Consider the following 26107-nt stretch of genomic DNA (forward strand, 5'->3'; position numbering starts at 1 on the left):
TAGCTAGGGTTAGGTCGCAATCACAGTTTAAAGACGCAGGCCGGGGACGCAGCTGGTACCGGTCACAACCTGCGACATGCGACCTGCGTCCCCTGCCTGCGTCTTTAAACAGTGATCTGCGACCTAACCCTAGTTACACGTTGCCCTGGCCGGCGGCGTTGGGGAGAGGCAAGGCTGAAAACCAGTCTTCTTGTCGGGGGCGTCGGCTCCCGGCGGCCCTACGTTGCCCTGGCCGGCGGCGTTGGGGAGAGACAAGGCTCAAAACTTGTCTTCTGGTTGGGGGTCCGACTTCCCTAACCCTAACTTAAACCCTAACCCTAACCCTACCCCTAACCCTAACCCTAACCCCTACCCCTAACCCTAACACTTACCCTACGCAGGACGCAGGTCGCAGTTTTGAAGTCGCACGTCGCACGTCGTATGTCGTTACCGGATTTCCATAGTATACAGATAAGTTCTCGTGGTTCCTAAATTGATCAGTATTAATTACGGGGAAAATTGGACACCTATAAAGTAACGTTCAGTATATATGCTTGCCAGAATGAAAGTATTTTTATACGTTTAAAGCGCTCTATTACCTTCTCAAAGACAATACAAATATTGTCATTGCCAACAACCTATACAGATGATTTAGTTACATTCCTGCTTAGCCCAAACGTCAGTGCCAAATGTCCTACGTTTCGGATACATCAGCATAGTGGATATAGTCACAAACTGGGATTTCAAAAAGGAAAGGGAATTGACGACTGCACGCTTGGTGAAAATGGGCACTGGGTCATGTCATTTAGCGCCGTCAGAAATGTCATCGTCCAGGGCTCGTAATCAGTACGTATAATCATTGTTTTGCTACTGCACGCTCGTGGATTTTCAGCGTTTTGCGGCAAAAAAACCCCCACATTCTTACAGAATTTTCCATTTTCGCGATATTCTGTCGCAAACGAAAATCATGACTATTACATTGCAACATAACACTTCCTTACAATAGTCATATAACAACAATTGAGCCATGTAGTGAAGTACAACTGTATCTCCTAGATGTCTATAGTTACAGGAATTAGCACGGTGTATGACAAAACTGTCAAAAATGGCATGTAGATTTTGTGTTAACATTTTTGTGCGTGTGTTTCAACCGCCTAGACCCGTCTTCCATTCAGAATATGGAGTTGATCAAAAAAAATTTACTCACTCAGGTATAAGTCACGGTTAAGAATTAGAACGATAGCACTTTGGCATTTTTCGCTGCCAAAATTCGATTTGATGTTTTTTGTTTGTTTGTTTTGTTTTTTTGTTGTTGAAGATTTGCAAGTCATCACGGGCCGTGGGAATCTGTGTCTGGCTGAAAAGATACCTTCACGATACAGTTTTACGCAAGTAAATATAATTTATATTGTTCGCGTGCCAGAACTATTTGTTCTCCAAAAGATAAGTTTGAACTGTTGTGTCGCAAGACACGCCACGCCGATCATGAAGGTCATCCGGCTCCATTTATATTTCTCACATTTTTTATTAAAAACACACACACCACGGGGCGCATTTTTCACCAATAACTCAAATTTCAATGGACTTACCAACATAGAAAAATCAATCAGTTCTCAAGCTGACATTGATCTAACACCCGTCATGTTTTTAAAAGAATGGAAGATTTAGCTCAACGCTACTGTGGTGGCCCATAGTAAATTAATTACAGGTCTTGTGCAATATGTGCACTGTGTATTTATGTCTGTGAACAGGAAAACATATCGGAAACGCGGAACTGCCATCAAAAACTTCAGGATATTGGTGTGCCGTAGGTTGCTGATATAAATTCGTTTAAATGAACAAAAAAATAACGTCAAAGTAGCTAATTTTTCAATAGCAAGGAAAAATACGAACTTCTTCAAAAATCTAGAGTTAAGTTCAGGAACCACCTGAAGCGGTGTTATACTCGTTCCCTCCTGGCAGCATACATGTCCATGTGCGCGATAAAAAACCTATGGAAGTATATCCAGTCCGTGATAACATTTTGGTAATTATGGTTTTCAGCTTTTCTGTGTTATTCAATTTAAACACCACCTATTTTAAGGAAAGTTACAATGCAAACACGCTTACCATATCACAAGTTATTGCAAAGCTTTCACCTTTGACCGACGATGTATCGTGTTTAAGAGTGACTGAATGAGCCCGTATGGTAGTGTGAAAAGTATGCATAATGGGAATTAAATGGGACTATTAAAATGGATCAATTTGGCAATAGGTTCAATATAAGTCGGATAAGTGTCTAAGGTAGTGGTGGATGGGGAATACAAACACATTTAAGCTTTTTATCCTCCATTGAACTTTCGACGTTTGCCTCATGCCACGTCTCGCGAGATCTCGCGATAAGAGGAGATTAGGTCACCGGAAAACGAGAAAACTGAAATAGACTTATTTGAGCAATTTTTGAGATGAACACTGTAATATAAGCTTCCTATTTTACAGAAGGAAAAAGCACGATTAAACAATATTCATTGGTGGCGGTACATATACAATGGTACGTGTTCACCGTAGCAATCGCCCTTAACACCATTAGGCTGGCCTGGACATTTTAATTCAGGATCAGATTTAGCATGACAGATGAGTGCGAGTATCAGGGTTTAATCCTACTTCAGATAATCTGTAATGATATGTTTAATATTGGCTATTTTACTTGAATGGTCTTGTTTGTCAATTAGTGTCTGAATGACCTAATTAATTAACTTCCGTGATTGAATTGATCGACCTGCACGACGGAATTGAAAATTCCGGGTCAAGTTAATGATCGCTTATATGGCGGTCTTCATAGTCCCCGCCACCGTGAATGTCCTGTCTTGTACTCAAAGTTCGATTATTGAAATGTACTGAATGTGTACATATACTCGTTTACTCGATCCTAGCGGTACTAGTATTTTCTTGTATTCAATCTTAGCAGAAATCACATCTCCCTTGGCTTCAGTGCCCTCCAAGCCATCACATGCCAGTTTTACCATGATCACAACAAGCGAATTTATCGGTAGACGTAGACAAATGTAAAATGGAGCATTGTAATTGGTCAATATCATAGGTTTTTAATTTATGTAATCATGGACAAGATATTCCATTACGCACAAAATGGTTGAAAATGTTTGTACAACAGCAACTTTTTTTTTTTAAGGTTCCTTCTTTATTTATTCCCAGTGGAAAAAAAGTTTACATCACAGAATGTATGTACGATAGTTTCTCAAAACCTGGTGGTAATGCTACACACTTAAACTATAACAGAAAAAAAAGATGAAATTAAATTAAATTCCTTCGTTGTAATTCACATTGCAATAATTGTCTCAGATGTGACTTGTTTGTTTCTGTACAATGAAATTTGTGTATTGTCCATTTTGCTACTAACACAATTAAGTTGAGTTTGCTATTCAAGTTTCTATTAACATCTACTCCACATACTATATTTTGCCATGATAAATGTATCCATATATTATATAAGTTCTGAAACACTTCTTTTTCTATCGTTTTCCATACTTCTCTAGCAATAATACATTCAAAATAACGATGTTGAGTTGTATCATGCAAATTACAAAACTTACAAAGAGAGTTTTCCCTTAAATTTCCAAAGGTGCAATTTTACATTTATTAATGCATTTGTTGTGCAAAAATTTCCAATGAAATGCACGCACTTATTTTCAGACGTAAGTTTGTCAGCAAGTATCCAGATATCTTGCCAATTAGCCACCTGCTTGAACTCTCTTCGCAAATTCATTATACTGGCTGGTTGCGAAAATTGACATAGCAAAGTTTGTACACACATCTTTAGTTTTCTGTTTCTGTAGTTCTACCTTCTTTTGTCAGTTACAATATATTCTACCTTACGTCTCAATCTTACAAAAAGATTAAACTTAGAATTCCACTTTTACTTCGAATGGCCAGAAATAACCAACGTAAATATTAATGTTCTGAAGAGAACACAAGAATGAAATCACAAACTTAATTAGAATAAAATAATATGCTATCCATCTATTACTAAAATCGTTCAGATGATTACAGTTAAACATACGTACGAACTTAACGAATTAAAAGCAAATTTAGTGGAAGTATCCATGCCTTGGCTAAGCAGTAGCGTTGCAAGTGGCAACAGTAGATACGAATCTATTATTACCGTAAGGTAGAATGCGCCTCGAGGACAGATATTTGGACTCAAACTTTCATTCTATTCTGATCTACCACTTGCAGCCACTCGTTTTAAAGCTTTTGGGGTTAGAAAGCTTTTAATGTCTTAGTTTTTAGAAAAACAAAAATCACCTTTCCTTATAGAGTTAACAAGGAATGGCGGCCATTTGCATTTGAAATATCGGTAATCGTTTTGTAATTGTTTTTCTAGCACAAAATAATTCGCAATGTGACGCCTGGTATTTATTCTTGATTTGGTAAGAAAATAGTTGAAAGTTTCGTTGAGGAAATGTTTTAGCAAAAGTCCTTCACTTCCGAGGCGCTCACTAAGTCTTGGCAAACAGCCTTTCATGTTGTCAACCACTGGCGGTTCAAAAACCAAAACAGCCCATTCGAAACTGACTGATGTAGTTTACAATTGCAACCAACAGGTGCAGCAATTGAATATGCGGATTACATGACCTGTCAGAACACACCTGGTCTGTTACTCTGCATAGAGATACTGCAGTGCTAGTGCCATGTGTAGATTATGTACGGTGCGCAAATGAGCATACATGTAAATGGTAAAGGCACTAGTTATCAAACATGACAATATAATTCTCTCAAATGAACATCACTAACAATGGAGGTTAATTTCACAAAATAAGTAATCTCTGTACACATATGTTATTACAGGTTCATTTATAATCAGTTTGAAAGACTAAGTTTATACAGACTGAAGAATTTCTCAGATCTAAAGCAGGCAGTATATCTGTATGCCTAGACGACAACAGGTAAAGTCACTGTTTACATTGCTTAGAAGTGATTTCTGAATCTAAAGAATGAGCTTAGACAACCCTGGAATATAAGCTTGAAGGACATCAATGTAAATACATCATGAGCATGTTCACGTAGCTAACCATCGGCTGCAAAAGACAGGCGTTGTCCATGAAAATATTACACTTCTACGTTGTTGTTCAAGTGCGTATTTTTACCTCCCGGGGGTAGAATGAAGTGCCTCAGGTCTAGAATCAGTGTCCCAATGAATATTTTCTACAGAAATAAAAAAAATATCGAGAACAATTATTTTTTTAGGAAATTGAACATTGCGTCAAACTCAATGAAAATAAAAATTAAATAAACTGTCACACCTTCCAACTGATGCGAAATCATTCTAGGACCTCTGTAAAAACCTCTGAATGTAAAAGATATAATTGAAATCATAAATCAAATTCGACCATGTTAAACATAAAAAATGTGCATTTAGGCAAGCGTTGCATTGTACTCAATGATAGAGGATGTTTTGTAACACTTAACCCAGTTACTCATAGCTACAAAAGCTATCCAAAAGATATACAGGGCATAATACATTTGACCCTGTACATGAAAGTTAATTCTTTTAGATATACATGCCTCGTCACTCGTCATGACGTCATCTAACTCTCCTGTCAGAGCCTTTGCACTTGGACGGAGCTGTAGGGGTGCATGCCAACACTTCCGCATCACCGTAAACCTGTTTGAATGCAACCAGATAAATTTAGACATAATCAGAGAGTACTGTACACTGCCAAATATTATCCACTAGCTCTTTCCTCCCGTTATCTTCGTGGCCATATACGCCCTCTATCATCTCAGGTGTTGCTGTCTTTTGTCTATTTTAATTTTGATAGTCTCGGGCAAAAGGAAAATGGCTCATAGTTGTCGTGATGGGTATGTCCACACCCAAAGCAATGGCGATGCACAAGATAACAGGCTTTCACCACTGCCGCAATTTGCTCAAATGCGATGATTTTATAGCTCATCTTCACCCCTGAGTCAACTTGTCTATGATGTGGTCTATATGAGAGCATGACAACTACGATTGCATCCAAAACCAATGCTGAACGCAGAGTGACATAAATTCAGCCAGTAAAGCATATATATATATATATTGATTTTGGTAAGGTAAATCCAAGGTTTCCTGGTGTGGAAGTATTTCAAAGGAATTTGTAAAGCACCGTCTCAGAAACTACATTGACAGAAAGTGAAAGGAAGAGAAGAGAAATGACAAATTGAATGCTGTATGTAGTCTTAATCAGTTCCCCACAGCTTTGAGAGCTGAAGTGAATCATACAGCAATGTATGTGACCTGTATAAAATCAAAGTGTAGGGTATATTTCTTTGTGGAGTATCTCTATTAAGTACGATTGCAAAACCAGGTATTCTCGTCGCCATAGTCACCAAGGACAGTTAAGGGAACCCTGCCATACTATCACCGCTGCGATCGAGAGGAATGTGGCGTATGACTCCATTACAAAACGTGACTCCGACAAAATGATAGCAATCAGCCGCAAACGATTTCAAGTAACAAACACATGCAGCTTGCAGTGGACTTACTCAATTAAGGCCAAACTATACGGCCACTTTTCTACATACAACAGAGGGGATAACCCGGAGCGAACACGGTTTGATGGTGAACGTCTCTTGGAAGAGAATATATCATATACGGTATGCCAAATAAGTGTCCCATTCTAAATCTTACAAGCGGACATAGATTTCAATGCCATCATTTACCAGATTAGACCGTATTGACGGCATGTACTGTGAACAACAAGTCATTTAGTATGGGCCATCAAACAATTTTTGGACACCATCGATGCATTTGGATGCATCGAGTAGTATTTGAGAAACAGGTTTAGCACGGGGAGACGGATCGATCACGCACAGTCAATACGCTCTTGAACAACCAACCGTCTTTGCTAGAAGGTGAATCAAACGATTGTTTTTCACTGTTATTCAAATGGTCATTGTCTTTAACAAGGCGCCACAAATTGTCTATTGTAACTTATCTCCATTCGTTTATCATGGCATTTTTGGGAACAAGCTACTAGTGTTTTTGCATTCATACCATTTCTTCGAACAAGCCTTCGGTCTCTCCGGTCGTTGACCATTTCGCTGGATAGTCATTAATTCGTACTGCGATACGTTTCCATACGGCGTAGCCCCTGCAAAAAATATTATCACAAAACACCCATGAATCCCAAATACAACATTAAATGGACAAGTTTATCGCCGCATAATCATGAACGATTAGTAGTGTATCGAAAGAAGGCTTGACGATCTTTGAGAAGGTGTACAAGGGAAAGACTTACCCAACGTAGCGATTTCCCACATCAAGATACCAAAGGACCAACTGCAAAATAGACGTATATGGCTAGTGTAAAAGCAGTACGCAGTAAAAGGTAACACATGTTACTAGCAAATAGAAGATGATATCACATGCGTAAAACAAGTCGTATAAAACACGAATCTTTTGTATTCGGACCGTTCAGTAGCTACACTAAATATCTTCTTTCCTCAAAAACCTTTAAAATTTTTATATCGGTAACGTGGCACCGTAGGCGGAGATCAGTAGCCATTTTATTTGTTCACTAAATGCAGTTAGGGAACACTCAAAACTGACGACGTTTATAGTGCACATCTCGACGTGTACAAAAAAATATATTACGGCTAATATTTTACGTTTACTGTAAACGTCACCAGGATGGAGCGATACGGGCATGGGTATATCATAATATTCGACACCTTAGGTTCTTATATATGCGTATCTAGAAATGTCATAATAACAAACACACTGAGAAGATATTCATCTTTGACTGTCTCTAGGCACACAATTTACCGCATATAATAACTGCATATAATGCTTATAGATTTTCCAAGTGGTTTGCTAGGATCACTTTTAGGTCTAAAAAAACCAAATTGTCAATGTATGGTGTAACCGCACTCGAAGTATATGACTTACATATCACTTTTGATCTTGAAAATCCCTCTATTCACAAATTCAGGAGGCATCCATTTTAATGGCAATGGTCCCTGGCCTTCGGACTGAGGGAAGAAGCAAGCGAGGAGGGAAAATTGTGCGACTTTATAATATATTGTTTAGTGTTTTCATTAATGTCAGATGTTTCATATGGAAAACATGTATCAATATATATTCAGAACTCTCATCGACATCCTTTTCCAGCGGGACAGAATACATAAATCCCAATATATCAAAACAACAATAATGCAGCAAAAGATTACAGTTCTGATTTTTCTAACATGCTTTAAACTGCCCAAAAGAAATCTTGTTCAATCTCATAAAATTTGACCGGGACCTTTTTGGGAACAGTCTGTGTACCCATTAAATCATTTAAAGTCAGTGCCAGTTTAAGGGACGACACAGTTACGACGTTATCAGTTCTGGTGACCTTGGACCGGCATGATGATTTGAATATCATGATAACAGTGAGGCATTGGCAAGCTTGGACCAGGACCGGGCCATCCACCGAATTAGCTACACCAAATATCCTCTTTCCTCAAAGTCCTTTAAAAATTTTATGTCTGTAACGTCGCATCGTAGGCGGAGATCAGTAGCCATTTTATTTGTTTACTAAATGCAGTTAGGGAACACTCAAAACTGACGACGTTTATAGTGCACATCTCGACAAGTACAAAAATATATCACGGCTCATATTTTACGTTTACTGTAAACGTCACCAGGATGGAGCGATATGGGCATTGGTATATCATAAACACGATTGGAACTAGTTTGGGATAATTGGATGGTTAAGTAGTGTATTTTTGATCTGCAAATGTTAGCTCATCTGCTTTACACACTTGTTTTTATGAATAATTTGTAATATCGCAATATTCAGCTATACGGCACCTAACATTTTTGAGAAATTTGAAAAATATGAAAATCCAATTATCCCAAATTAGTTCATAATATTAAGTTAAAATGACACTTTTTTAATGGCAATCTCCCCTGGCCTTCAGACTGAGGGAGGAAGCAAGCGAGGAGGGAAAAATTGTACGACTTTATAACATATTGTTTAGTGTTTTCATTAATGTCAGATGTTTCATATTGAAAACATGGATCAACATATTCAGAACTCTCATTGACATCCTTTTCCAGCGGGACAGAATAAATCGGCCAAAATCAAATCTTGTTCGATCTCATAAAGTTTGATCCGACCGGGTCCTTTTCGGGAACAGTCCGTGTACCCATTAGATCATTTATAGTCAGTACCAGTTTCAGGGACGACACAGATACGAAGTTATCAGTTCTGGTGACCTTGGACCGGCATGATGATTTGAGTATCATGATAACAGTTAAGCATTTGCAAACTTGGACCACGACTGAGCTTGCGTAAACATGTCCGCACACAGGCTTTTATTGTCCACACGAATCACTCTGATTAGACTTGAAACCTCCATATACCCAAGTGGTGAATAAATTTTAAATGGTGAACGCCACTCGGACACTGTAAGGTAACCAAGATTTATGATGGCTTGCAACATATAACATTTTAGCTCCCCATTTCATCAAATTTACTCTTAGACTAGAGTCTCATTCCCTCGGATGATGCTTTAGCAAAAAGAGCGAATATCTCACCCATGGCGGTTTGACATAGTTTCCATCACAGCGTTTGATATCACGACTCAATCCAAAATCTGCCAGCTTTGCAACGTAGTCCTCAGTAATCAATACATTCCGAGCTGCGACGTCTCTGTGGACTATCTGAAATGATATTCATGAACCAAAAAAGGTAGTTTGAAACTGACAGAAAAATGAGTTATCCAAATGAATTATTAAATTCTGATGTGATGAATGAATGAAATAATTAATGAGCGATTCCATTCCGAAAACAAAATATTACATTACCTGTGAACTTACAGAACAGCCATTCACTCTTTATTTTATAAGTTACGTTGTCAGACTTGCCATGTAATTCACGGAGCACTTACCGTTTTCTCTTCGAGATACTGTAGAGCTAACGTAACGTCACGTGCTAGTCTGACCAGTCTTTCTTCTTCCACTTTTGACATTCTTTGCAGACTCAAGCTTTTGATGTAGGCAAACATGTCACCCCGAGATGCATACTCCAGCACCATGTACTTCATATCTTCAAATGTTACAAAAGAAATGTACTGTAACGTATCTCAACAATAATTCATTCCCCGAAAATAAGTATAAATATGGATGTATATAGTTCATAGTTATTACGTGTATTAAAAAACGGAAACATACACAGAGAGATAAATGCTGGAACTTAAACAAACGTCCGTAAACACACAAGAGTTTCTCTTAAGAACATGACGACATCGCCAGTCAGTACTAAATGAGAATTAAAAAGTCAAATAACTCTACTCTTAAGGTGAAGTACTACGAATTACGTCAAAATTAGGTTGTGGTGTCATTTTTTTGAAACTTTGCACAAATATTCTTGGAAGTTGTGCAAGTGCAAAAATGAAATAAAAAATGGGGGTCACCACGCTCGTTTCCATGGAAACGGACGTTAAAATGGCGTCGTTAGAAATAAATAAAAATGATATAATTCACTTAAACTAAAGAAAGCAATTATAAAACGCTTAGCAAATGAGTTAATTTTAATAAATTCCAAGAATTAAGATCCATATCTATCGAATGTATAGTTTTCATGATGTTTGTAAAGAAATTTTAACATAAGTATCGATTACAAAATGACGATATCGAAATTATATCACTACATAATTTTCGAACTATCTTCCTGTCGCTTTGAATGGTGTCATTTTGACCAAACTTGGCGAATAAAATCCTGACATAATACCATTTAGTTTACACTTTTAATAAAAGGGTGTCACCGCGCTACTTTTTACAATATCTCCAGGTGAATGGGTAATATGCGCCATGTAAATGGGAGAGAAATGTTAATTTTGCGCTCATATTGAATAAAAACCAGCTTCCTAGGGGGTCAAAATATGACAAGGTTAAAGGTCACATGTATTTCTAAGAGACTGGGTCAAAAAATTAGGTAAAAGCGCAATTTCAACAATGACAGGTGATGTTAAATACATGCGCTACTAAATAACCCATTTGCGGCAGGCTGGAGTTAAATCTGCGCAGAAATGTTCTAAAGCGTGTGCGCGTCCGAATTCGTCGCACAGAACAACGTGTTTTGCTAAAACTAACTTTTTTCAAAGAATCATTCAATTTTTATTAATTCGTCAACCTAAGATTCAAATATTGGTTGGGTTCACATTTAGCATGACACATAGTCGTAAGTGTAACTTCATGAAAATTTACACAAATCATCCAATTCCCTGGCTTCTTTTTTCTCTTTTCAACATTTAAAACAAATGTTACTCCACTCTGGCTCGGTCAAATTTTATGAAATTTTCACAACTTGTTCATCAAACAACAATTTGTTTTTGCAATGAAGATCTTGCATTATGAATTAGAGTAATTTTGCTTTTTATGATTAGTCACTTTTTTGAATGTCAATCTTTCACACCCTGCCATTTAAAAATGAGTTTTGCTTTTTTTCTTCATACACTCTGGTTTCAAATGAGATAGTAGCACAAGTTTTTAGCTTGAATAGGGTTTTATGACTTTTATCATTTATACATTTATTGGAGGTTTTCTGAGCCAAATATTTATCCACTTATTCCTTCGAGTAAAATACTGCTACCATACTAAACTTGAGGTTCTCTATTTTGAAAATATGTGGTATGCAGTTGATTTCATGACATCTTCGATAAGAGTAGACTTAAAGTTCCGTCGCTCGATGATGCTCTCTATGCTCCCCTCCTTGCACGAGGGGGAGGAGCGTACAGAGCGCCCTAGAGTGACGGAACTTCAGTCTTTGATAAAAATGTGTTGAAAAAAATGTGTTGCTTAAGTGCGAAGCCATCTTAAAACACTACGGGATCTCCCATTCATATTCCCTTACTCTACCACGGCTACCGGAAACCTTGTTCATAAATACTCTGACTTCTAACACTATCAGAAAAGGTAAAGTTATTCAGTCCGGGATATCGCCATGATGTGGTCACAGTAAAAGAGCACACCACAGGCACTAATCGCCGTTGGTGGCGCACTAGTTTTCGCATGGCCAAGCTAAGAGAAAATCTTTGATGGTTGATATAAATATTATTTTCCGAATTCATTTAAAACCGGGAAAAATGATAAAACTGATTGTGAAACGTTATCCGGCAGTGTGTTTCTTACCTCTACTTAGAATAACACCATGTAGTTTTATTATGTTAGGGTGATTATGCAACTTGATAAGGCGAAGAATTTCCTCGCAAAAGTTGGGGTGGCTGATGTAATCATACCTACCTGCAAAAGAATGTACCATTTCTTTCAATATTACAAGGTTTTATTGTATTTCTGCCAATCAAAATACAAATCATTTAATCCAAACGACAAAACTTACGTATGTTATGTCTTTACAAAGAAATATTTATCAATCATAATTATTTCATCTGGAATGGAACTTCTTTGTATAGTGGTCGGAGGTCTAGAAATACAATAAATCTATCTATAATAATATTATGACATTGTGGCAAAGTAAACAATTTGGCATTGCTCGGTCCCTAACATTTGAGACAGTGCAACAGCTGGTGCAAGATCGATGAAGTATATTTATTTGTTAATAAATCATGACTACATTAAAATTGCAAATCAACTATCAGCTATGAAGACTCATTAGTATACGTAGTGTAACGACGACTTAATGCAAAGGAATACATATAGTCACATGCATCCGCATACGTACACATACGCGCCCACACATTACGCGCCCACACATACATACATACATACATACATACATACATACATACATACATACATACATACATACATACATACATACATACATACATACATACATACATACATATCTTTATATATATATATATATATATATATATATATATATATATATATATATATATATATATGTATATACGGCATGCAAAATAACCTATAGATGTACATACAACACCTACTTTTAGTAATCTGTTTAACTGCAACATCACAGGTTATCCTATTGCTCTTCAATTGTGCCGGCAAAACTCGAGAGAATTCCCCTTGTCCAAGAATCCGCTTGCCAAAGTAGATGGTAACATTAGTGGGGTCAAGCAGCCAGTCTTTCATTGCTTCCAAATTCTCCTAAAGTGTTTGTGTTTTGAATACAATGTCTTAGAGCACTCCCTTGAGTATTTGTTACGAAAAAGTTATTAACATTAAATATACATGTTTTGCCTCATGTTAATGTGTAATCTTAGAGGGTATGAAAGAGCATAATGCACGACCATTTACTTTTTTTATTGTTATCAAAACCATCCCAGCCCAAAGATTTTTTCATGGCGGAAATTGGACGATCAAAACCTTATAAATTTTAATGATCTCATGGAATCGGTCCGGTTGGATCTTCAAAGGCTTGTTGTTTTCAATGAAATGCTGCTGAACCACAACGATACTCAATCCACTAAAGCTTGGATATTGCAAACACGCAGATTTCATTTCATTATTTTCGGCTTTTTGATACAATGTATCCTCCACTAATAACATCGAAATGACACAAACCTACAACAGGCCACCGAGCAGAGTGAAAGTTTTCCCCCAGGAAACATCTTTCTGCGAGAACTCCTACTTACCTGTCAATGTTACTTTTAAGTTATCTCATTTGCTTCCTTCCAGAAAGAGGAAAAAATTAAATACACATGATCTCCTTTCAGGCGGAAACCGCCATGAGATTTCATATTCAATCATTTCTCAACCTCCCTAATAGACTATCAAAATAATGGGGAAGAGGGAGGGAGGAGTGAAAGGTAAGTTTGAGTTCTCGCAGAAAGATGTTTCCAGGGCGAACTTTCATTCTACTTCATCCTCCTATTTATCTATAACTGTTACTTCTAGGTTTAGACAGAATCCAAAGCTTAAATGGAGGAGGGTATGTCAAAACAAACTCCCCCAACCTAGGTAGAACCACATCTCAAAGAACCTAAAGCAAAACTAGCGTCCATAGGCACATCCACGAGGATACATACAGGCATTTGGAGAAGCCAAAAAATGTTTTCAAAATGTCATCAACTGACACGCCTTTAAACAAAGCCCAGGAGGCAGCCATAGCTCGCGTATCATGTGCTCTGATGGAATGTACAAGTCTACATTGGTCATCGGAAGAATCATAGGCAAGTTGGGTTGCATCCCTTAATTAGAAATAGTGTCCTTGGACACTGGTCCACTGACCGGTGGACACCTAAATGTCCTGTATTACCATGAAATTGTGCAGTCATCTTAATGTAGTAGCGAAGAACCCTTTAAGTTAAAATGAGTTTATCCTATGGATCATGTTACATATTATCAAGACTCAGAATGAATATATCTGTACCGACATGAGACATAGTTTTATTCTTGGAAAGAAAACTTACACTAGGCAACAATCTAACACCTGTAGGCTCCTATCTGGGATAAGCACTGTTGATAGACAAAAAGTGGATCTCACTACGTCTACGCCCAGATGCCACAGCCATGAGAAAAACAGTCTTCATAATTAAATACGTCAAACAAGATTTACTGATAGGCTACGGAGCTGATTTTAGTGATTCTAACACAAATGGAATACTCTAAGAAGACAGAAGTCTCCTCTGAGGAGTACGCTTAACAAAACAGGATGCTGACTTACACTATGTTCACCATAACTCGGAAGAAATGAACTCAACGCTGAACGATATGTTGAAATAGTTTTGGGCTTCAGACTTCTAGCCTCAAAGAGAAAAGCTAAAATGTCAGTCACAAAACATAGACGTGGATGCATGGGACCGACATCATATTCTTTGCACCAACCAGTGAACACTCTGAACTTGTAATTATATGATTTAATGGTTGATGATCGACGAGAGTTTGAGGTATATTCTGTAGCTCTGACTGAAAATGCTTCTGAGCTAAATGTTTCATGACAGTTTCCAAGCAGTCAACTGGAGGACTGATGGATCTCGGTGAAGAAAACCAAGGCCTGATAATGGCTGGCTCAGAGTGTCAGGGGTCTCTAGTAGTTTTATTGTAATTTTTATCAGCAACTCCAGCAATCGAGTAAACCACGGTTGTCTTGGCCAATTCAGTGCTATCAGAACGACAATACACTCCTCATGTGTTATCTTGCTCAGAACTCTCAGACTGGGAATCAGAGACACTGGAGGAAACACATATGCAAACATGATTGCCCAGAGAATAGAAAAGACATCCACTGCCCTGCTCTTTGGTCTGGAACCAGAGAACAATACACCTGCAGACGGGCATTGTGCGCGGTTGCAAATAGATCTATATGAGGCATATTCAACACCTTGAAAAGGGACACCACCACTTGATGTCTTAACTTTCTGTTGTGATAGGTCTGTGATAGGTCGTCTTCTGGACAGAGCATCTGCTATCAGATTGCATCTGCCTGGTATGTGAGCTGCCCTGATCCTGATATTTCTGGCAATGCACCAATTCATTAGATGCCAATTAAGGATGCAGAATAATGGGGATCGTGTTCCCCTAGCCTGTTCAAAGATGATACTAAGGTTGAATTGTCTGACCTTAAAAGAACCAAATTCCCTTAAATATGAGGGACGAAGGCCCCTAAACTTTCCCATAAGGCCTGGAGCTTGAGAAAGTTTATGTGCTCTTGTCTCTGGGCTACTGACCAGACTCATGAAATGGTCAAATCTCCCATATGAGCTTCCCAACGTTATATTGGACCATCTGTGGTTATTGTAACCTCTGTTGGTCCACTAATGAATATTCTGTATTTATAAAGCGTTTATCCTTATAGGATGACTGAGAGGATTCCAATGTGGTCTCCACTGACACAGAAGTAAAATTGGAACTGGTCTCATGTTCAACCTGGCCAAAGGAATGAGGTGAACACAAGATGCCATAAGGCCTAGGAAGCGAAGAAAATACCGAGCTCTCTGAAAACTGCCGGGCAAAAGGTGACTTGCCATTTCTCAAAGAGCCTTGAAACACTCTGGAAGTGGAGTATCAAGGCCTTCCTTCAAATCCATTTCCGTCCCTAAATAATGAATGCTCTGACTGGGGCAAAGCTGAGACTTCTTTTCGTAGCCAACCTAGATTAACAGCTGTCCGTAAAATTCGTGTTGTGTCCCACTGGAATAGCCTGATCTAGCCAGTCGTCCAGATACATGTGGACATTTGTTGCTTTCGAAGAAAAGCACCCAAAACTGTGACTGAAAGGCAGTGTCCGAAACTGAAGCACCCTGCCCTGCACTGCAAACCTGAGAAAGTGCCTGCAGTCTGGGTGAACAAGGATATGTCAATAAGAATTTGTTAGATCGATTATAACTGCACAATCCCCTTTTGACAGATCTGATAAAACTGGACGTAGAGTTTGCATTTTGAAGTGTTGCTTTTTGAGAAAATGGTTTAACGGGTGGAGAGTTAAAAATGGTCTGCAACCCCCTCATCTCTTTGAAATTAGAAACATTGAGCTAGAAAAACCTTTTGATCTGTCCATAACAGAATCTATAGCTCTCTTTGAGATCAATGATTCTATTTCCTGTAGGATTGCATTTCTCTTACCTTAATCCATTGGAAGTGGAAATGTATAACCTTGCTTGTAAGCGGGGGAACCTGAAGAAATTCCCTGCGATAACCTTCTGAAACCACTCCTAAAATCCATGGGTCGTCGGTTATCTTGGCCCAGTGCTGACTGAAAAGAGAATCTTCCAATGACAAATCCGGAAAAGGAATTTGAATATTCAATTGTGCTGGATTTACGCACTGAGCCCTTAGAAAACCATCATTGTTCAAAGAAGCGGTCTCCTGGCTTATCTGGAAAGGGCGGCACTGTGATCTAAATCTCTTCTCCCCTTACTACTACATGTAGCAGAAACAGAACTCTGTGCGGAAAGTCTGTTAAGTTAAGCAGGAGGCTGCGACTTGGGCCAAAATGAAGCAGGTCGCTAAACTCTCTGACGTGGTCTAGAAAGAGAGACTTTCTCCCTTACATCTCCAGCAGCTTTCGCTTCCTGGTGAAAGACATCTGAGACTTCTCAATGGAAAAATTTATCACGACGAATAGGAAAATTAGTCAAACGATTTCGATTTGATGTCGAAGGAAAATCTATCTGATCATGGAATAATCCCCTTGTGGTAGAAACTGACAAAGCAATGGAACGCAAAAGTTGATCTGCCGAAGAAGAGTAAACTGCAAAAATTCCAAATCCTTAGACAACTGGTCATTAGGAATATTACAACCTGGATAAACTGCAATATGAACAGGATTGAAAGAAGGGCCATAGTTCATCCGACCAATCCTTGCAAATATCACAAGGCTTAGCCTTTGAACACTTACAACATGCAAGGCACTTGTTGTGGCTATCATCAGCAGGAATAATCTTCCTACATCTAGCTGCAGCGTAAACCTTAGAACCTTCACCCACAGGAATATCGCATAGATCCATGACACAAAGCAGAACAGGTAAACCTACAGTATACAAAAACCAGCACAATAAATACCATGCAGTACAATACGCAAAGCACGAGAAAATGACTCACTCACCACTGCAGACTGACCAAACACGCCACTGCAGTCAAAAACGTGCAAGTCAAACAATAGTAACGCACATGCAACGAAAACCCAAAGCAGTACTTCGAACGTTCTGAAAACACTACCGTCAAGCAAAACCGACTGCTAAGAAAGAATAAATAAACAGGAAAATAGACGAGACCACAACTCACGCTCCCAGAAAGGAATGATAGAGCAAAAAAGGACGTCAAAATACCATAAACTGGAAGGCTGAAAAGGAGGAAAATATCAGAACTGATTGAAATGGAATGTCATGACAGTTTCCGCCTGCGATGAGATCACGTGTGTTTAAATTTTTGTCTCGTTCTAAAGAGAAGCAAATGAGATAACCCAAAAGTAACAGTGACAGGTAAGTAGGAGGATGAAGCAGAGTGTAAGTTTACAACCAAAACCCCTAACCCTAATTCCCGTTTCTATTACATTATGTATTAATGAATTTGTCAAATCATTGTCTTCACTGTCATACACGAGTAAATTTTACATTTATACAGTTACCTGTATAATTTCATCGATTTCGGGATCATTTGGTATCCCAGGGTCCGGGGGTTTTCCGCAACGTTGGCGGTAAGCAACTAGTATCACTGCAGTGATCAGGAAAAATGCTGCTGAGGACGCTACGATGACTGGAAAGATCTTTGATTCAGAGTTCAGCGACGATTCTGCGATCGCTGGATATTCTGTTGATTAAGAGTGATTAAACACAATGTACACTTAATTGAAAATGTTACTGTAATTCCAGTGTTCAGAGCTCCATAGCTAACACCGATAAATGCTGGATGCGAGTGAAATTTCTGAGAATTCCTTGGATCTCATTTGCTTGCAGTTGATTATAGGTCATCATGCTAGGACCTGACTTTCACATACAATAATATATCGAGACGACAAACTGCGAAATGAGTCAGACTATTCAGATGTCAAAGCTTTGAAGTGTATCAACTAATTCTATAAAAACTTGGAATATATCATCCGTACAAATCTATGTTTAAATAATTCAAATACATTAATATACGTAATAGATAAATACTTTTATGACGATTTAATTAGACATGCGACATATACTCAAATATATACATAGGTATGAAAGTACACCTACACGCACATAGAATGCCTGTCATAGCTATTTTAAGAGTGATGGGACAGATGCACGCAGACAGACAGTCAGACCAGTAATTGATGAATTGCAATGTAAATTTGAAGTTAATACATAGAAAATTGTTTTACCCGAGGGCAAACAAACACATCCTGTTACGTTGTCGCACTCGTAGGTCTCCTCGCGAGAGCAGCTGCATGTAACCTCACAGAACTGTCCACAGGTCTGGTCTAAACACTGGCATTCACCGGTGACTGCATCACAGCTCCCATCGTTTTGGCAGGAACAGGTGGATGCACACTTTTCACCATACTTCCCCTCTTCACAAACTGTAAAGTGAACAACAATTTCTGCGTGACATCATTTCTATTAGGGAGAGGCTGTCACTTCAAAATGTTGAACTCTTCTGAATCTCGTTAAATCAAGTCTTATTATCGTAACGACATGACTCTCTGAACGATAAATTTTTTACCTGTGTTACATCTGTCGCCTCTCCAGCCCGGGAGACATTCACAACCACTAATACGATCACATTTTCTACTATTATTACAGTTGCAAATCTTGTTACATTTCTCACCGAAGAAGTTGTTGTTACATCCTGGAATTGACACGAAGAAACATACACATACAAGAAATGGGGAAGACATTCAGGAGATAAAACTGATCTATTTTCTGACGTATGACTAAAAATCAATTGAATAAAGATGAATTAATGAAATATTAGTTAGAAGATGAATCATGTTCATTATAACTGTTTCCATTTCCTATCTGACCCTTGAGTAAGTTTATAGTTTAAATCAAAATGTCAAAATCCGTTCATTGTTGCTGAATTGATATATTGCACAAGGACGACCTAGCAGAACTCATTCTAACTCCAAATACTAAGGTTAATACGTTTTTTTCAACAATACATATTTGCTTTAGTATATTGTAATTACTAAATACATGTCCGTTGTCACTGTAAATGCACAATATAACGAGACGATGCACTTGCGTTCCTTAACAGCATAATGGTAGTATGGTGGAGAAGATAAAAAGAAAACGAAGATCTTGAATAACCTCGGACTTTAACCAACCATTGAGGCAAACCAAAGATGCCGCCAACTTCCCTGATATTACACTTAACTTTAATGATGGCATATCTGCCCGAATAGGAACCCGAACGATCATATTAGACATGTACGCTAGCAAATAAACGTACTTCTGTCAACAGTTAATCATGTCCCTGTTACGATAGGAACACGTATCTCAAGATTTTCCTCTGTCATCTAATTAGCATTTCACCGAGCATTAAAAGGTACACTATGCTGCAGATATATGTGCAAGTAAGCTATAGGTGCAAGGCAAAAAATGGCCCAGTAATCAAATTTCACGACAAACATATCATCAGACTAAGGCGATACACACCCAACCGAGTGCAATTGTCGGGATTAACCTAATTGTCCACTCAAAGACGCGTTTTATGAATCGAACAGTGCTGTATGTTGGGCAAGCGTTACAATTAGTGATAGCACTGTCAAATTTAACGTAGGGCTCATGAAAAGTAGGTTAAAACACGATAAGCTAATCAATTACGATTATTTCAACAACAAGGCGTATAACAACAGTACAAAATTGTCAAAATACACCAGTTTTCACAAAGCAAAAACATGGCATCCAGCATTAAATGGTCCACCTTTCCAAGGCAACTACTCAGAAACATCTGCATGAGACATGCAATCTTTTTTAACAGAGAATTACTCATTAATAATGCTGAGGAATTAAATATTTTACATTAAATAAGCAATCTACATTAATCTCCAAATGTCGACACGAGACCAAATTTCACCAGTGTCGAACTTCCCACCCTACCACTTTCAAAAAATTGTATGACTCAAAACAGTTGAATATGGTATTCAATAATGATCTCCGGTTAATCGATTAAAGATCCATTCGTTGACCGCGATTGCGTGAAACGTGAGTAATGTATATCCTTTGTATTTGATACCGTCACAAAGTTTTCAGGTTGGTATTAGTACTTCGAAAAGAAACTTGTTCCAATGGTGCCATCATTCCACATGCTATTCACAGCCCCTGTTTAGCATGGGGCTTCTCTTGGTCATGTAAGATAAGATAGACTACCAGTTTCAAAGATTGAGATAAATATATTGCAACAAAACCTATAATATACTAGAGAGCATATGGAGCTAGTAAGACAAACCTACCAAGAATCTTTATCATTGTACTGTCATTATAAGTCACACCAAATTCATCTCGCACCACGACGTCATAAGTTCCTGCATGATAATCTTGAGTTTCTGCAATCTCTATGCAAGAGTGTTCTGGGCTATGAAGAAAATGTCGCATAAACTTCACCATGAGAGTTTATCGTCGTTTGTTTAATACTCAAGGGCGTGAAAACTAACTTCTTCATGAAAAATCGTTAAAACAACTGTTACATTGGTACTTTAACGGAATGACCAATGGTCTACCACCAAATAATAACGTACAATTTAACAGTTTACAGCATATGATTACATGTAATTTTTAACAAATAATGATCAACTTATGAGCATGAACGAAAATCGTTTGACAAACGATAAAATTCAAAAGCTCTACATACGATTTGTTTGTACTCTGACTGTGTTTTCAAATACTGTTAGAATAATACGTTATGTTGTTATAGCTATTCAAATTTGATGTTTAGAGAAAGAGAGAGAGAAATGAAAGAAAGAAGTTGTAAGAATACAGCATCGCAGACATAGCGAAGGTGTTCTCATAACTTACGTCCTTCTAACTTTGGAACGTTCATTCTCTTCGTAAGTAATCAAGGAACCATTATGAAACCACTCTATCGAAGGCTGGACCAGTGGGTTAAATTGGTAAAAAACACAATCTATTTTGCTATAATGATTGATATATAAATGGTATTGCTGCTTCTCAAACTTGATGAATTTGCTCTCTAGAAATAAAGTAAATAAATAATAATTAGAGTTGTACATAAATATGAACCCTTAAATTGTTGATGATTTCTTTTTTTCGTCTTTTACTGTTTTCTGTTTCTTTGTCATACACTTATGAGGCTTTTAATCTAACGGGATCTGTTTCTTTGAATGAACAACATCCTAAATTAATTTTCATAATTCACCGTGCTATATCAAATGTATGAAAATGTTCATTAGTCTTTTTCGGTATGGTCACAATCCAGGTATCTTGTATTGATACCATGTCTTACTATGACTTTAATTAACACCTGTTAAGGATGGGAAGTATTTAAATCCTTTACTTGGAATGTCGCAGGCAGCACCTTTCCATTGGATCGGACATAAACACGCCCCAGTAAACGTATGACATGTTGCACCATTCTCACATATGCATTGTTTTTCACATTGAAGACCATATTTCCCAGTCGGACAACCTGAACTCGGCAGGAGGAAGACAAAGACATTTAAGTTGAAAATACAGTGCATCTATAATAAATTGGTGTTAACTATATCATGCGTGCATGTACATATGTATACATAGTTATGCACTTACATATGTCGTATATCTTTGTCTATGTATGTATGTATGTATGTATGTATGTATGTATGTATGTATGTATGTATGTATGTATGTATGTATGTATGTATGTATGTATGTTGTATGTATGTATGTATGTATGTATGTATGTTTTTTGAGATGTATTTTCATAAGTGTTTGTATGTGTATCATACATACGTAATATCCTTGTTAATATATAGGTGCTTTGTTTTATGATGTATCTCTAAAGCAGTGTCTTTTCTCGCCACGCTTTGTCGGAATCATTGATCATAACGTAAAACATCAAGCATGCAATACTTTCCGTCATCGTGCATTGTGATGAGATCTTTTTTATTTCAAATTTCTCTTTACATAATGCCTCAATATCGTGCAAGACATCTTTAGCAGGGACTGCTTGTGCGAAAGAAACTGAAACTCACCGATGGGTTTAGCGCTGAATGAAATGCTTTGAGAATATTTCTCTTCTTTCATTAACTCTGCATAACAGTTAATTTTACGCTCTTCCATTACTTCTAACGCTGCTAAATTTAAACCGTGTGTTAGCCGTATTTCCAAAAGTGGATGATCTAAATAGTATTCTCGCAGTACACTCTGATCGATAGCACTATTGTCAGGGAAGTCATCAAAGTCCTGTTTTCAATACACAAGAATTCACTGACTCAGCTTCACATTTACTACGTAAGTAGATGCAATTAAAAACACAGCTCATCCTTATTTCATTCTGAATGGCTTGGTAATATCTCATTAACCACAAAATAATATCAGCAGCAAATACTCCAGATGAGAGGTTACAAAATTGCATGTCCTACTAAAAATAAAATGGCAGCTAGTATATAAATATTTATGATAGACACGAAAATGTGGATAGTGGAAACCAGGTCGGTGAGAAGATGTGCGAACGGATGTATAGATAGAGAGACAGATTGATGATACATCTACATCAATACACACACACACACACACACACACACACACACACACACACACACATATATATATATATATATATATATATATATATATATATATATACTTATGTATGTATGTATGTATGTATGTATGTATGTATGTATGTATGTATGTATGTATGTATGTATGTATGTATGTATGTATGGATGTATCTATGTATGTATGTATGTATCTATGTATCTATGTATCTATGTATGTGTTTATGTATGTATGTGTTTATGTATGTATGTATGTGTGTGTGCGTGTGTGTGTATGATTTACCAATGAAGATCGACATTTTGGACACTTGTGAATGATCATGTGTCTGCCTCGATCGACAGGACTCAAAACCCCCGGGAACATGTCACTTTCACACACAAGCACGATAGCGAAATGGTCAAAGTTCAATAAGAGTTTGTTTTGGGACGCGAGGGAAAGGCTAAACGGATGGATGGATGGATGGATTGAAAGACTGAAAGGCGTAGGTGTAGATGCATAGGTTGTTGGACATATGACTGACCTTAGATATTGATTGATTGATTGATTGATTTATTGATTGGTTGGTTGATAGATAGGTTGATAGATAGGTAGGTAAAACTTACACGGTAGAGACGAATATTGACATTTTCAAGCCCTTGAAATCTTGTCGTCTCATCAAAACAGGTGATATTTAGGTCAGATTCGTCCACAAATCTCCAGGGAATGTAGCGCTTGTTGAAAGGTAGTGCAATGAATATGATGCAAGAACCTTACATAAAAATAACGAGAAAACACGACTGGTCATCTTGCTTTATGTGTTTAATAACCAGGGCTGATAAATGCTGTACAACATCACCAGTTTTGTTGAGATTTTATCGAAAAGCATTTACAAAAGAATGGATACATGGTCGAATTTGTGCGCAGAATATTATTTCATCCCAAAGACTCTCTCATGTCACTGTGTACTCCTAGTGTCACCTTCATTTGCCTCGAAAGAATAACTAAAATAATGTAACCTTAAGTAGAACCTTCTGGTGAAGAAAGAAATTGAAAACACCGATTACATCATCGTTCTTGTTAATGAATTTTTGCGCTATTCTGTTGAAAAAGCTTGACTGTATATACTAAAGTAGGAAAGCACTTACAGTTTTTAAAGTTTGCATTCATCCATACATTGCTCGACTGACGCCTAATACTTGCAAGGGTGTTGTGACCATAATCCCCGTACTTCACAAGGACGGGCCATTCCTGATAGACAAAGAAGGACCTATTTCCAATGTGTGATGTTTTAATGATATAAACTAGATACTTGTCAAGCAATCTTGTACCACTGTGCACATCATTTTTTAGGATGGGGGGGGGCGGTTGGAAGTAAACTAAGCAATAACCGGTTTACTGTAGAAATCATCGCAGCTCGCTATTTAGATGGCTGGGTATGCTTTAAATTGTACTTTGACATTCTTAAAGTTAACAATGATCATCGGTTAGTTCAGGTTGGCGGGAACTGGCAGCCGAATTAAAACACAATTCACAAAACGGCTCACTGACACTCTGGGTATAGGGTATGCTTTTGAGAGCCTAAGAGCCTCAAAGACATCAGAGGGCTCTTCAACAATTCTCCTTAGAGTTCAGAACATGCAGCCTCAGTGCCTCTGATGTAAACCCATAATTACTGGTATTACGAAAGATAAGTACGACGTACATCAGAATCCTATTTTCTACGGAAAAGGGCGTATTGCACTGTATCAATGAATTGTGGCCTTATTGTTATCCATCGGATGACAATCAGCATTGGAATAGTGTGTTCTGCATTTTGTCATTGAAGAGAAACCGGGAGGAATCCGAGACACTTGTTTTTAACGTTGTCATTTTCAGATTTTGATTCATGGCAGCACCAATGAAAAGATAGGGAAACAAATTGAATACCCGGGCATACTTACATATGACTGCAGGTCTAACCAAACCTTGAAAAGAATATTGTAAAGTGTTTTAACTAATAATTATATATAACCGCAAAGTTAGGCTCTGTACATTTTCTTTGGAGGTGTTTTATGGCCGATGACACACCGAGGTTGGTCGTGGGTTCAAACCACATTGCATTAAGGTTCAAAGTCAAACAAGATCCCTTACAATTGGCAAATAAGTAAAATACGAAAATGATATTTAACAGTCGTATTGCATATATGTGTGAGATCCAGTCTTAAGGTGAAGGGCGACGAATTCGGACGCGCACGCGGTTTAGAACGTTTCTGCGCAGATTTAACTCCAGCCTGCCGCAAATGGGTTATTTTGTTGCGCATGTGTTTAACATCACCTGTCATTGTTGAAATTGCGCTTTTACCTAATTTTTTGACCCAGTGTCTTAGAAATACATGTGACCTATAACCTTGTCATATTTTGACCCCCTAGGAAGCTGGTTTTTATTCAATATGAACAAAAAATTAACATTTCTCTCCCATTTACATGGCGCATATTACCCATTCACGTGGAGATATTGTAAAAAGTAGCGTGGTGACACCCTTTTATTAAAAGTTTAAACTAAATGGTATTATGTCAGGATTTTATTCGCCAAGTTTGGACAAAACGACACCATTTAAATCGACAGGAAGAAAGTTCGAAAATTATGTAGTGATTTAATTTCGATATCGTCATTTTGTAATCGATACTTATGTTAAAATTTCTTTACAAACATCATGAAAATTATACATTAGATAGATATCGATCTTAAGTCTAGGTATTTATTAAACTTAACTCATTTGCTAAGCGTTTTATAATTGCTTTCTTTAGTTTAAGTGAATTATATCATTTTTATTTATTTCTAACGACGCCATTTTAACGTCCGTTTCCATGGAAACGAGCGTGGTGACCCCCATTTTTTATTTCATTTTTGCACTTGCAAAACAGCCAAGAATTTTTGTGCAAAGTTTCAAGAAAATGACACCACAACCTAATTTTGACGTAATTCGTAGTACTTCACCTTAATTATCAGGAGTTAGAGCCTGAAGTCTTTGAGGTTGTGTCAGGGACTCTGATCTCAGCTCAGTCAGCCAGACAC

General features: G+C 37.7%; 1 protein-coding gene across 3 annotated transcripts in view; it reads right to left on the minus strand.

Moving 5' to 3' along the window:
- Window positions 1-3044: 3044 nt before the first annotated feature.
- LOC139138666 (uncharacterized) overlaps window positions 3045-26107 on the minus strand; it is a 55158-nt gene continuing 32095 nt past the window's right edge. The window contains exons 6-23 of one of the 3 annotated variants that reach the window (XM_070707151.1): window positions 24198-24300; window positions 23676-23821; window positions 22545-22755; window positions 21869-22000; window positions 21370-21544; window positions 20808-20929; window positions 19076-19201; window positions 18735-18932; window positions 18009-18190; window positions 12921-13087; window positions 12140-12246; window positions 9898-10055; window positions 9545-9670; window positions 7910-7992; window positions 7260-7300; window positions 7016-7112; window positions 5542-5641; window positions 3045-5181 (exon numbers count right to left, since the gene is read on the minus strand). In XM_070707151.1, the coding sequence (XP_070563252.1) occupies window positions 5086-5181; window positions 5542-5641; window positions 7016-7112; window positions 7260-7300; window positions 7910-7992; window positions 9545-9670; window positions 9898-10055; window positions 12140-12246; window positions 12921-13087; window positions 18009-18190; window positions 18735-18932; window positions 19076-19201; window positions 20808-20929; window positions 21370-21544; window positions 21869-22000; window positions 22545-22755; window positions 23676-23821; window positions 24198-24300 (2370 nt within the window). In that variant the 3' untranslated portion in view covers window positions 3045-5085. The remainder of the gene's footprint in view (window positions 5182-5541; window positions 5642-7015; window positions 7113-7259; window positions 7301-7909; window positions 7993-9544; window positions 9671-9897; window positions 10056-12139; window positions 12247-12920; window positions 13088-18008; window positions 18191-18734; window positions 18933-19075; window positions 19202-20807; window positions 20930-21369; window positions 21545-21868; window positions 22001-22544; window positions 22756-23675; window positions 23822-24197; window positions 24301-26107) is intronic. The other 2 variants (XM_070707152.1, XM_070707153.1) reach the window with 2 other exon arrangements.

The sequence above is a fragment of the Ptychodera flava genome, chromosome 8, assembly GCF_041260155.1.
Source record: "Ptychodera flava strain L36383 chromosome 8, AS_Pfla_20210202, whole genome shotgun sequence".
In the NCBI taxonomy this organism is placed as follows: Eukaryota; Metazoa; Hemichordata; class Enteropneusta; family Ptychoderidae; genus Ptychodera; species Ptychodera flava.